The 13,168-nt window shown below is 44.0% G+C and overlaps 1 protein-coding gene across 1 annotated transcript in view; it reads left to right on the top strand.

The window, feature by feature from the left end:
• The window catches only part of LOC142582038 (uncharacterized), a 54,476-nt gene that overhangs the window by 20,470 nt on the left and 20,838 nt on the right, over nucleotides 1-13,168 (top strand). Inside the window, exons 3-5 of the mRNA XM_075691461.1 lie at nucleotides 2,540-2,653; nucleotides 5,971-6,156; nucleotides 6,600-6,632. Coding sequence (XP_075547576.1) covers nucleotides 2,540-2,653; nucleotides 5,971-6,156; nucleotides 6,600-6,632 — 333 coding nt within the window. The remainder of the gene's footprint in view (nucleotides 1-2,539; nucleotides 2,654-5,970; nucleotides 6,157-6,599; nucleotides 6,633-13,168) is intronic.

Raw genomic sequence — 13,168 nt, 5'->3', positions numbered from 1 at the left:
TACACATAATTACACATTTTGACAGGATTACCTGTCAGGTAGGGACAATTAATTTAGCAACGGCTCCAACCAAAAAGTAGATTTATTAAACCCTCTTGTTTTGTGATGTTTCAGACTGAACTCTCCTCCTTCCTCAGAGATTGACGGCGGATAGTGGTGGGGTGCAGCTTTTAAAGGGACACTAAAGGTTACCAGAAACTCAAGTTAAAGTGGTAGAGCAATGTTCTAGAACGTCTAAGCCGTCAATATAATCGCGAACAGAGCTTTAGTAACCGAGAAATTGAGGTAAATGCATGACACGATTTGAGACCCCCCAGCGACATTCCGTTACTAGCCCGATGACGAAAGGACTCCTCATAATTTGTGTTACTAATACTCAACTACTCGTATTAAAAATATCATTTCATTCGATTATAAGACGGGAAAAAATGCTACTTGTCTACGTCTATTCGATTCTAAGAAAAAATAACATTTTGACGTTACCCTTCAGTATAATGGGTGTTCGAAAGGTTTCGTTTTCGCTCGACTCTGCGCGCTCGATTCTGCGCCGTGCACGCTTTGGAGTTTCAGTAGTTTCGTTATCGCGTCGTGCTGTGAGGGTTCTCCTGGCTCGCGAAACTTTCATTTGGAACAATCAGCGAGAATGCCACGTCCATGTGATGTCGTGGGAAGCCCTCGTTGCTTTCCCGCTCCGGAGAGCCGGTGTCGAGGCCGCCGTCGTAGTACGCAACGACGCCGGCAGTGCGAGCCCTCAGCAGCAGGTCGTGCTCGTCAGTGCTCAAATCGCTGAAGTTGAGCCCACCATCGCGAGCCAATCTGTCGGTGTCAGGGTCCATTGCGACGAGCGTCGAAGTTAGCGTCACAGAACGAAGTACCAGCTTATGGGCGTCTTGCGTTGGAGTTTGAGGTATAGTAGCGGCGCCTGGTGGCGGTGCGGGAAACGACATCTGGCTCGTGCCAGCTTGGGTCGTATTGAGCCCTGGCTGTAGCAAAGCACGTTTCTAGGCCGAGTTTTGCGTCGATTCGCACATTTTTATGCCCTGTTGCGAGTGCGAAAAGGCTCGTCGCTTCTCATAGACCACGCCGACCACGCTGCGAACTCGCCGCAGCCTATAGTTTAACGAAAACGGACTCTCCGTGGGACGTAATGTGGGACGTAATTCGTTTCTCCTTCCGCTAGCCACCATACTCCCGCTTTCGCTCTGCTGTCGGCTCTGTCTTGGCTCTGTTTCTGGCCGCGCGTTCGCGTTTTGCGCAGAAAAGCCGTAGCGCCGTCTGCGGACGCCGTTCTACTCACCGATGGCGCAACGTCACTATGAGACCATGATGTCAGTACTCCTCGATCGGAGGGCGGGCGATTTGAACTGCGCTAGAGGTACGCGGACGCTTCAGAACACATTTTCTCTTAAAATAAGTCTCTCCTTGGCACGAAACAAGCGTTTCGAGGTTTCTGTGATGGTATTTCAACAGTCCACGTTGACTTAGTAGTAACCTTTAGTGTCCCTTTAAGGTCCTTCATAGTATATATATAGGGAGGGAGGTGGTACCTGGGAATGGTAACCTTTCTTTTGCGCCCTTGACCGACTGAATGTTCAGTGATAGCACTGCATACTCTAAAAAAGGTTCTGATGTCATTTTATTGTGATAGCATTTACATGGACACCCCGGGTGAATTTTCGCCACCACCACAAGGTTCGCGCTAAAAGGAGATTGTGCTCCGTTTGCTGGATGTGCAAGCAAAGCATGCAAAGGTGAAGCGAGAAGGATGGTGGTTTGATGCATGCCGTCCTGTACACCCAATGTTAGAGGTCGCCTGATCAATGCACGGTTGGGGAGGACGTGGGTGAGCACGCGTCTCCTACCCCGATCGTGGCTTCGCACTAGCATGGGGCTCCTCACGGCTGAGCACATACGCAAGCCGCACGCTGTCGTATCTTGGAGGTAATATGTGGCAGGTCTAAAGCTTGGGCTAGTGGAGATGTCTGGTCGCTTCATGTGCGCTGTCTTCCCCAAGCGCTTAGTGGTGGAGGTTGCATAATCTCGTGTTGGATACACGTTGAAGCGAGAGGCAGCCCAAGGCAGTCGGTCCTCAAGGCTGGCACTCTTCATTGCACCAGCGTTGTGCCAGCGAGTGTTCGGCATCGAGTGAGATGTGTTCATGTTTGCCTGTGTGTGTGTGTGATGCCATGCTGGTTAATTTAATTAGGAATCGATTGTTTAATGCAATTTATATGTGCGATAAAACTATGAATCTTACTTCATGTAGTTGTCGAATACTTTGCTATTTCTATCAGTGCTTGACCTTTTGTGCATAACTGCAACTTTTTTTGGTGTTGCCCAATTCTTTTGTGTATATTTTTGTTTCCACAACATCTCTCCGAAATTCTTAAATTATTATAACTGACAAAAGTGATATCAGGTTCTGATGAAGCTTTGTGTTGTAAAAAACATTCTGCAGATAGTAATTTATAGTCCCGAAGTGAATATTAAAGCATATGTGGACGAATAGTTTTACTTATCTTGACTACTTTCTGTGTAGCTGATGAAGACTTAGATGATGAGGAGCTTGACGATGAGGACCTTGATGATGAGGAACTTGACGATGAAGAACTGGATGATGAAGAACTTGATGAGGAGTCTGAAGATGAGGATGGTAAGTGGCCTTTTTGCATTACATGCAGTGATGAATGAATGATTGTTTAGTGACACAGGGTGGAAATTTGGCCTAAATATTTGGAAAGAGGACATTGGTAAGAGGGGTAGGTTGGTCTGGGGTGCCAACTCCTCCGCAGGCTGGGAGGCTTAGCAGTACCTCTTCCGTGCTTTACTACTGGTTGGTGCTCTCCACTGTTCGTAGCTTTGTACTTCGTGGCAACATGGGTCAATGTTCCACTTGCCGGTGGATAATATAACCTCATTGCATGAAATGATCCAAAGGTTGTCTAAAACTGAATTTCAATAAGCACAGGTAACAATATGTGTTACTCATGCTGATGAAATTTTAAGCACGTTCAGAAGGAAACTAGGCTAAGATATATTGATGGTTTGCACTCCTGGAACAGCTAACGAGTGAGTTTTACTGTGAACAGAGGTTTGGCATAATAGAGAGTGATGAGAGAGAGACATGCGTGGGAACGCTGCATGGGTTCGGGCCTAGGAGCTTCGGGTTCAGGTCAGGCCCGGGCATAATATCTAAAATGAATCCCAGACCAGGATGAATTTTTTCAATTGCAAACTTTCCTTTCAGAGAAACCCGTATGGGTTTCTTTTCTAGCTTTGTGCTACATTCGAGTGGATGAGAATTTTTTCTTTCATAAACAGTCCTCTACCTTGCGGGATTCTGCAGAATTGATTTGCTCTATTCAGTGTCCCAGTGCTTCGAGTTCGTTAGTTTGCCCTCACCATTTGAACTGCTAGCCTCCTAGTTAGCTCAGATGGCCTGGAACGGTGTTGGTCCCAGGTTCAAATCCCAGACCAGGAGAAATTTTTTCTCAATTGCGAAGCTTGTGTTCAAAGAAACCTGTATGGGTTTCCTCTGTAGCTTTGTGCTACATTTGTGTGGATGACAATTATCCCTGTCAAGAACCTTGCTCCACTAACTGATTTGCCCATAAAAGAACTCTGGCTAGCATAGTTCCCAGGTTATAAGAGACTGACAACGCAAAGTTTAAAGGGAGGTAGGTAAGTTTGACAGCGGTCACACCTGTAAAGAAGTTCAAGCGCATTAGGGCGATTGGGAGTGGAAGTGACGGACGAATTTAAAGACTCTCAAAACATCACCAAGTTGATTCAGAATGACCAAGAGAGAAATATATATTGCAGTGGTTGGAAGTTATAGGAATGGTGGGAGACACGCTGAAAAAGAAAAGGCTAGTCTGTTCTTAGTTCTATTAAGCATAACTTGTATTGCAGCCACAAGAGGAACTATGGACAGTAGTTTCAGTACTTCTAGTTACATTCTTCCACAGCAAAGTCCTTAGAGTATTGAAATGAAGCGGTATCATGCTAATTTTGGGATATTCATCAGCAAATTAATTTCTGTGTTAAGGGATAGCGCAAATCGCTACTGGGTTCCATTATTTTTCTGCCCTATTTGTTCAAGCGAGTTGAATATTCTGCCGTAGCTTATTGAATAATTAGTTGGACTAATTAAATTTACTTTCAAATGTCCATTGTTGTTAGATAAATAGATAAATACTTAAAGGGGGGGGTGTGAGTCCTAGATCAAAAATTTTCTTAATCTATATTTTTTGAGGCATAGTGGTGAAAACTTGTACATATATTTAATGTCATGCGCTTATTTATAATATAAGGTCCATTTTCATTCGGCTCCTTTGGTTCAAATTTTATGTAAGCTTCCTATGATGATCTTATCCTCATCAAAGATTTGCATAATATCTGTTTCTTAGAATTCATTAAGTAAGGTATCAATAGCTTCTGTATGATTCAAGGAATGCAATAAGACCAACCTTATTGCTCTGCCTTACCTTGAAGACGAATTGCAGGGTATTGAATAAGAACCTCGAGAGTGTTTTTCTGGTGACTAAGTGAAGTCTCGCAACTTTTGTTGTAAGTAACGCAAAGCAATAAGGTTAATTTTATTGCATTCCTTGAATCGTACAGAAGCCATAGGTACCCTCTTCATCAAAATTTAAGAAACTGATGTTTTGTAAAACTTTGCAAAAACTTAGGAAGCTCACATAAAATTAGAACCTGATGAAATAACAACATAGACTGAATATTTAAAATATGCACATAACATTACATATATGTACAAGTTTTCAGCACCGTATCAGAAAGAAAAATTAAACAAAAAAATTCCCATCCCATTTTAAGCCTATGCAGATGCTGCAAAATTTGCAACATTGGCAAGAAGAATGTGGGAAAAAAAAAGTGGAAAATATTACTCTGTGCGTTTAAAATGTTATTTTCACACATTAAGCGACTAAACCCTCGTGGTCAGAGCCCTGTATATGTTGTTAGCACTTGGTGGGTTCCCTATGAATATACGCAAAACAGTCGTATCATATCCCAATCTGACAGACTGTTTCCTATGCTGTATGTACATGCACTGTGCTTAATACCGTATGTGATAATACAACTGTAGACAGTCCAATATAGCTCATATTCCAAAACAAGTATGTCTAAATTGGTGACTGAAAAATCGACAGCATTTTAAAATTTCGATGGGGGCGAAATGCGAAAACACCCGTGTGCTTAGATTTAGGTGCACGTTAAAGAACCCCAGGTGGTCAAAATTTCCGGAGTCCTCCACTACGGCGTGCCTCATAATCAGAAAGTGGTTTTGGCACGTAAAACCCCAAATATTATTAAGCTGAATAAAGCAATAAAAAAGGAATGTTCTGTGACATATGATTGCACATGAGCGTTACCCATGTGGATCAGTTTGTTTCTCTTCAATGAAAGAAAGCTTCTAGTGGTCATGTATTATGGCATTTTTGAAAGCCAATAGACCAGCCTATCTAAATTTACATTCCAGCCACGTTTACTGCCTTGAGTTCCATAACTGTACATCGCAATGATTATGTGATTCTAAAGTAAGATGAAATGGCCAACTCCGGCCAGCTCCGGCCAACTACGGTTTAACGAGGTTTCACTGTACGTTTTTCTCTCACGGTTTTTTTGTTTCCAAAATGTATGAACTAGGTTCTACTGTACTATATATTTTAAGACTACATTAACAGTGGCCTTGAGAATAGATTCTGACAAATAGTTCTGAGCCCATGATGATTCTTACAAAATATTGAGGGTGAAGGATTTTATTTCAGCCGAGGAAAGTCGCAAGTTAGATGATGGTAAATATTCTGGAGTCGTGTGTTCCTATAAGTGGCATAGAGATTACATTTTGAATTGAATCATAATATGCCTAGGCTGTGGTTGTGGAAATGTTAACCAGCAAATAGATGCTCACTAGTCCTTGGTTTATTGACACTGATATTTACTATATAGTGCCAGCTCTGAAGGCCACAAAGCAAGCATCTGCTGCATCAAAGGCACAAGGACAGCAGCAGAAAAGCCCTGTCAAGCAGTCTCAGTCACCTAAGGAAAAAGTTCCTGTGGTGGCAGCTGTCAATGGCAAGCGTAAGGCAGAGTGGGAAGCAGGCTCCTCTCCAGCCAAGAAGATTCGATTGGAAGGTGAGTCTGGCAGCATTGCGCAGAAGCCATTCATGCACTATAAATTATGCTCTTGGCTAGTAGCTGTGAAGTTGCAGATAAGGTTCCTACACCTTGCAGGTAGCCATGCCTGTAAATGAGGTACTTTCATGGATGGATGATTTGGTAGTTTTGAAATGCTGTGCACATTGGTGAACAGCTGTACCAAATTGTGCCTAGAGCAGCCTTCTTTTTTTTATGTTTTCGCAGCCCCGAGGCAGTCTGAAAAGTCTGATGTTGGTTGTAAACATGCTTTATAGCAATATATTTGCACTACTAGTAAATTGTTGCTGGCAGTATTTCATTCCTAAAGAGATCAGAGTAATGTTTTTGATGTGCCTCACACTGTTGAAAGCAATATTTGAAATGTGTGAGTGACGTTGACAGTTTTTCAATGCACATATGTCTTTTTCTGTTTTTTGCAGACCATATTCCAGCATCCTTTGTCGTTGATTATGGTGAGTTGTCATTGTCACCTTTTTGTTCTTGCTGTGCTTGGATGGAAGTACAAACAGGTGCTTGTTGCAGTAAAGAGATGTTACAAAAAATGTATAAGTTCAAGCAGTGTGTGTTATGCATTAGTTCTGCTGCCAACTGATGTTGATTAGTGGGAGACGACATTGATTGCAAGATATGACTGCAGGAGAGGAGGCTTTGTGCAAAATTTTCTTTCATTAGAGAGTTTTAGAATAGGGGCCCCAAAGAGCTTTGCGGGTGTTTAGCGTTGGGGCATGCAGGAGGGAACAGTTTTAAAATAGGGTTTTACGTTTGTGGATAGCGTCTTGCGCTGACAGCGCCACTACGGCGTCAAAGAAAAGCTGTTCGAAATAATTAAATAAAATATACCATTTTATGAGAGGAAAAGTAATTTTGACTTTCGTGTATACGCGTTTAATTACAATTTAGAGGTTATTCTGTGAGCAGCAAGCAATTAGTTGCGCTTAGTTTTGAGCAAACTAACTTCACGTGCCTTCACCAGCCAAGCTTAGCCGTGTTAGGCCTACGAGTCATAAAATCCGCAATCGAATTCAGAATCAGCGGCATCTAATGAATCAATCTTTATACCACACGCTAGTTGAGAGAAAGCGATAACCGCAAGTCACTACTCCTAGCTTGCGAACTTCACGCGTTACCACGAAATGAACCCAGTTAAGTGCTAGGTTAGAGCCGTCGCTTCAATGGGTGCCGCCATGTTTGCTGACGCAAAGCTTTTGGGCCCGCTATTTGGGCTGCCGCTAAATCGGTGAAATAGCGTTCCCAACGCAAAACCCAAACGCATTTTGCTTCTTGCGCATGCGCAGTGGCTTTGACACTATTTCTTTGGGTCCCTAAAACGTTTGGGGCCTCTATTCTAAAACTCGCTATTATAGACAAGTGGATGCATCAGAAATAGCTCACCAGTGTAGTACCAGCTTTTGATACTACAAATTAATGCAAGGGCAAAGCTTCTGCTTACTCCAACCCTCATAACTGAACAAACCTGAATGCATGCATAATTCTTATGACAACCACTATGACCCTCTGCAGAAATTTTGAGTAAATACCAGTAATAGTGTACAGTCGAGCCCACTTATAACAATATCGATTTTAATGCATCGGTTATAACAATGGGAAGCTGCTGCACCATCAACTTCTGTATGTGTTCCATGATGAAATAACTCGCTTACTACAATGCCCCGATGCCGCATTATTGGTTATAACGATGAAGTCTGGCTGCTGGGTGTCCGAGCTGAAAGATAGTGAAACGAGAAATTCGAGCCGCTACACGAAGGGCGCGCATGCTCATTTTCCAGCCAACTTCGCTTGGCTCTCTCCTGTCGCCCTTCCGTCCCTCCAAACACGAATGGGCTGCTCCCATAGCTCTCTGCTGCCCCACCATCCGAAACACGAATGGACTGTGCCAACTGTGCTGCAAGCAAATTGCTCGCATGTTGCTCGCTGGCTCCTCATTCAGCGCCGTTCTGCAAACAGCGTAACCGCTCGCGTTCGTCTTTCTTGGTTGCGTCGAAGTCGTTCCTGGCAACGCGGTTTCGCGGCCGAAACGGAAGATGGCTGGTCCACCCGCTCATCATCGGCAATGCACGACATTGCCTGTGAAAAGAAAGCGCACGGCTATAGATTTGGAAACTTAAGTGCTTCTAACCGATGAGACGACGACAGCAATGCCGCGGTAGGGCAGACTGCCTCAACGTTGTCCTCGCAGGAGGTCCGGCAGATGATTCAATCCCTCCGGGGCTTCGTTCTCGCGCGGAACCTTCCGCTGCACTGCGTGGACTGCTTGGATGCCTTGGAGAAGGATGTCGGCAAGCTTCACGTAATGCATGCAAGACTGGCGGACATACCATATTTACATGATTGTAAGCCTACTCGAATGTAAGTCGACCCCCCCCCCCCCCCCCCATATCGCCTGACAGGAAAAAAAAAAAAAAGAGCATACCAGAGGGTGCATTCGATAACAAAAATTTATTAGTAGCTGACATGGTCACTGGACTACTCGTCTTCACTAGTGCTGCCATCGTCATCGTTGCTACGGTCCCACAGCGCGTCGTTGTCCCGCGAAATTTCACATTTGGCAAACGAATGCACCCAACCACACGCAGCCGTCAGGGAGGCTCTTTTGACAGGTCCTGTTGGCGTAATTTCGCGGTCTTCTGCCGCCAGCCACTCGTACTCACGGCAGAGCAGGTCCTTGAAAGGCGAAGATCCGGGCTTGTTTCATGACCATGTCGCACTTCACTGGCAGGGACCAGTCGCGCACTTCAGCGACGTTCGCCACAAGCTTAGCCTACAGCTCCGGAAAGCGTCCAGACTTTGGCATGTAGGAAATTCCTCTTGCTCTCTCAGATGAAAATTTTGCTTCTCTGCAGTCGCCACTCTCGCACCACCCGTTCAGAAACATCGAACTTGCAGCCCGCTGCGCAGTGATTTGTTTCTTTGGCGTAAAGGATGGCAGCCCTCTTGAACGCTGCTGTGAACGAGTGCCAAATGATTAGTGGGCCTAGAGCACTCGTAACGACTGAGGAAGCATAGAAGTAGCACGTAGCCGGCACTCAAGTGGAATGCGTCAAACCAATGCCTTTCGTCAAGCTATAGAGAAAGCTAAGCACAACAGGCAAAGAGAAACCCGCGAGCAGTATCTGCTCTTCCATGAACTACCTATACTCCCCGCAAGTGCCGCCGTTCTGAGGGTGCCGCCAATAATGGAACAGCGGCGCTTCCGCCAACTATCGACACCCCCTCATGAGTGTTGCGTGCACTGTAAAACTCTCAAAAATGTTGAAAAACCCTTTCGAAAAGCAAATGAACACGCGGGATAGCGAAAAGCTACGGGTAGGGCCATAGAGCAAACATAAAATTGCAACTACGTTGTAGGTCCCGTTGGTGGCGATAACGCTGTAAGACATTGCAAGCGAAGTTTCGGAAGTGAGGTGTTTAGAATATTATGGACTGCGGAAAAAACTGTGTTTTTTGTCAGTTATGAGGGTCCGTTGTAACGAGAGTCAACTGTATTTGTTTTTCAAATATAAGGGATGGATTGAGGTGAGGACTGTTCCTAATGATTATACTGTAGTAAAGCCATAGTTACTGCACAGACACACTAGTTCCTGAGCAAATGTATGAAGCAGATAACGTTGGCCTGTACCACCTGTTTATTTTTTAGTTCGAACTAAGTAAAAATAATTGCCGGTGACAAATTGCGTGATTTGGTCTGTTCAGGTGCATTAGCTGATGAAGCAGATGTTACTTGCGCTGTAACAAGTGTTATTGTTTAGGTGGGTAATTAAAAAGATTCGGCTATGGTGTTAGGCTGCTAAGCGCGAGGTCGCAGGATCAACTCCCAGCCACTGTAGCCCCATTTCGATGGGGGCGAAATGTGAAAACGCCCATGTGTTTAGATTTAGGTGCACATTAGGGGAGGACATGGGTTGCTGAGATAACTTTATTTCTTGATCAAATCTGATAAAACTACATATGCTCATTCAGTGTTTCATGTTGATATTAAATATCTAACTATATTTTGTATATACATAGTAGTTGCCGAGATAATTAATAATTCTATTGCTTGTTGAAACAATTAAAATTTATCTGCTAAAGGGAAAGTTGCGAACAACATATAGTTGGACACTAGAGTGCATAAGGATGGCAATGCTGGAAACAGATCCAAATTTAACAATTATTTGTCATTTTACAGCCCATTGAAGTTCTGTGTTCACAGTATCAATAAGAAGAGCAAATCTAAATGTAAACAAAAAGAATTTGGAGCTGAAAGTAAAAAAAAAAAATCTGCTCTCAGCGTTGCATTCTCAATACATTTAGCTTTGTGCTGCAAAAGAAATAATAGCATGTGGTTCCTGTACATAAGAAAGGACCAAAAAATAACTCGGAACAATATCGCCCAATTTCTCTCCTATGCGGCGCTTCAAAAATTGTGGAACACATCGTATTCAGCGACCTAATAAGGCACCTGAATTCGCAAAACTTTTTTTACACAGAACTGCGTGGCTTTCGTGCCGGATTTTCTTGTGACACACAGTTAACGGAATTTTCTTTTGACATAACTGCATTAGATCAAGGTACTAGTGTTGACTGTTTGTTTTTAGATTTCAAAAAAGCATTCGATCGGGTACGACGTGTATAATGCAGAAGCTTCAGCATTTAAAAATTTCCGCTGACGTAATGAACTGGTTAATTAACTACTTCGTAAATCACAGACAGATAACAGTGGTAAATGAATGTTGCTCATCAGCTGTTCCAGTCACATGCAGGGGTCTGTTCTGGGCCCGTTACTATTTATCTTTATTAACAATATCGCTAAGAACATCCAGTCCAACTTACGATTGTATGCAGATGGCTGCGTTGTCTACCGCTTGAAAAACAATCTAAATGAGAGCAAAATTCTTCAAGAGGACCTTAATAAAATTTCGAACTGGTGTGCCACTTGGTGCATGACACTAAATTAATCAAAATGCAACTACGTGTGCTTTTCTAGGGAAAAAAAAACTTACGTTTCCCATTCTTACAGGCTAAATAATTTGACCATTTCGAGCGTAACAGGGGCGAAGTACCTCGGCGTTCACTTCTCAAGCGGTCTTTCTTGGCAGTATCACATTGCAGAGATTGCCGCGAAAGGGAATAACACACTAATGTTCTTGGCTCGAAATTTTCACCCCTGTCCTCTGGCAACCAAAAAGTTATTATACACGACATGTGTAAGGCCTATTTTTGAATACGCGTGCACGATATGGGACCCTTATCAGGACGACCTTAAATACATCTTAGAGCCCGCACAAAATCGAGCGGCACGCTTTATCATTGGGAGCTATCGCAGGCCTAGTAGCGTCGCAGAAATGAAAATACGCCTAGCGTTACATTAGATGAACGCCGGCGCTGCTTGCGTCTCAAATTTTTTATAAGATCTTTTACAACAATACTGGCATTAATAAATCAAAATACATGCTTAACCTGCATTACATATCCCATTGCCGTGAACACACATTAAAAGTAAGGCCAATGAAGTCAAGAACGAACATGTTAAAGTATTCTTTTATCCCAATAACCATCAATGAATGGAATGCTCTGCCTGAGGACACCGTTTGTGAAACATCAAATTCAGCCTTTTTTAATGAACTACTTGACGTGATCAGTTCACGTGCTTCGATGTTTCTTTTTATTCTTATTTTTTGCGTTGGCTCGCCTACTATATATATTTATGAGAGTATATGTGTTTATATATATTCATGTATGCCCATGTATGTGTATACAGTTGCTGACTGATTTTCCAGACTCCAAAAATTCGGGCATGCTCGATTATTCGGTGTGCTTCACGGCACCGCCATTCTCCCCATAGATCATAATGTATAACAACTGCCGAAAGTTCGGACACCTTGTAACCTCTCGTCTGATTTTTCGGACACTCCTTGAGCCAACTCGATCGAGAGCACCATGCATCGACTCTGACCGGTGCATGGTTCGACCTGCTAAACGCCATTTTTGTTTTGAACAGAGCCTCCTTGCTGCCCCACGAAGTGGCGCTACTGCAAATCCCTGCTCATCATCATCGGGCCTCTTCGATTTTCGGAGTTCTGGCAGCCAGCTAGTTCCGGTTCTGATAGGAAGTTACGTGGGCTGGGATCCCAAGACAACCCGAACCTGCCCAAAGTTTGCAAAATCGAACGCCGGGACAGCTGGCCGAATGTAAACATGCTACCAGCAAGGCAGCGCCCGGTGAGGCTGGCGCGCGCTCGGCGTATTCGGCTCATTTATGCGTTGCCAGCTTGAAAATATATAGTTGCATTCATGGATACAATCACTTTCGCACGACTGGGCGCAGGATGCCCATTGGGCCAACTTCACCTTGCGCAGCGCACAGATGGCCTCCGACGCGGCGGATGACAAGATGCGAAATCGCACGTAAGTGCTTGTATACCCGAAAGCGATATCTCGAGGATCCCTGCTCGCAGCAATCACGTCGCCCACCGGCGACATTGATGAGCTGGCGCTGTGTCATCACAAGACATGAAAAAGCAGGTTATCGGGTACGTCTCATACGCATAAAATTTCGTGCCTACCTGCTTGGGCTTCGATTTCAGAAAGTTTGTTGTGGCTGATTGTGCTTCTCATTTTGACCCTAATAAAAAAGCTGGGGACGTGGCTGGCGCTTGAAAATGCACGCCGCCTGTGACCAGCGAAACATTTCACACATTAGTCGCGATCATGAGAGCAATAAGCCAATGTACGTGTGTCCAACGTACCGAGTGCAATCAGTGCATTCTTAGATCGACGGCCTGCAGTCGAACGCATATCGGTTTCAAGCTGCCACCTAAGCATATGACGAAGAGATGGAGTGAACACAGGCTAGCTGCAAAGCCTTCGCTAACTGCAGAAAAAGGAGATATATACAGTCAAACCTCGATATATCGAACACAAATATATCGAATTATTGCGTATATCGAACACTTTCTATATCACGTGGAAAATCGCATGCATTTTCAAT

Source organism: Dermacentor variabilis, chromosome 1 (genome assembly GCF_050947875.1).
Source record: "Dermacentor variabilis isolate Ectoservices chromosome 1, ASM5094787v1, whole genome shotgun sequence".
Taxonomy (NCBI): domain Eukaryota; kingdom Metazoa; phylum Arthropoda; class Arachnida; order Ixodida; family Ixodidae; genus Dermacentor; species Dermacentor variabilis.
The sequence above is the reverse complement of the archived record's forward strand: the minus strand, read 5'-3'. Positions and strand labels throughout refer to the sequence as shown.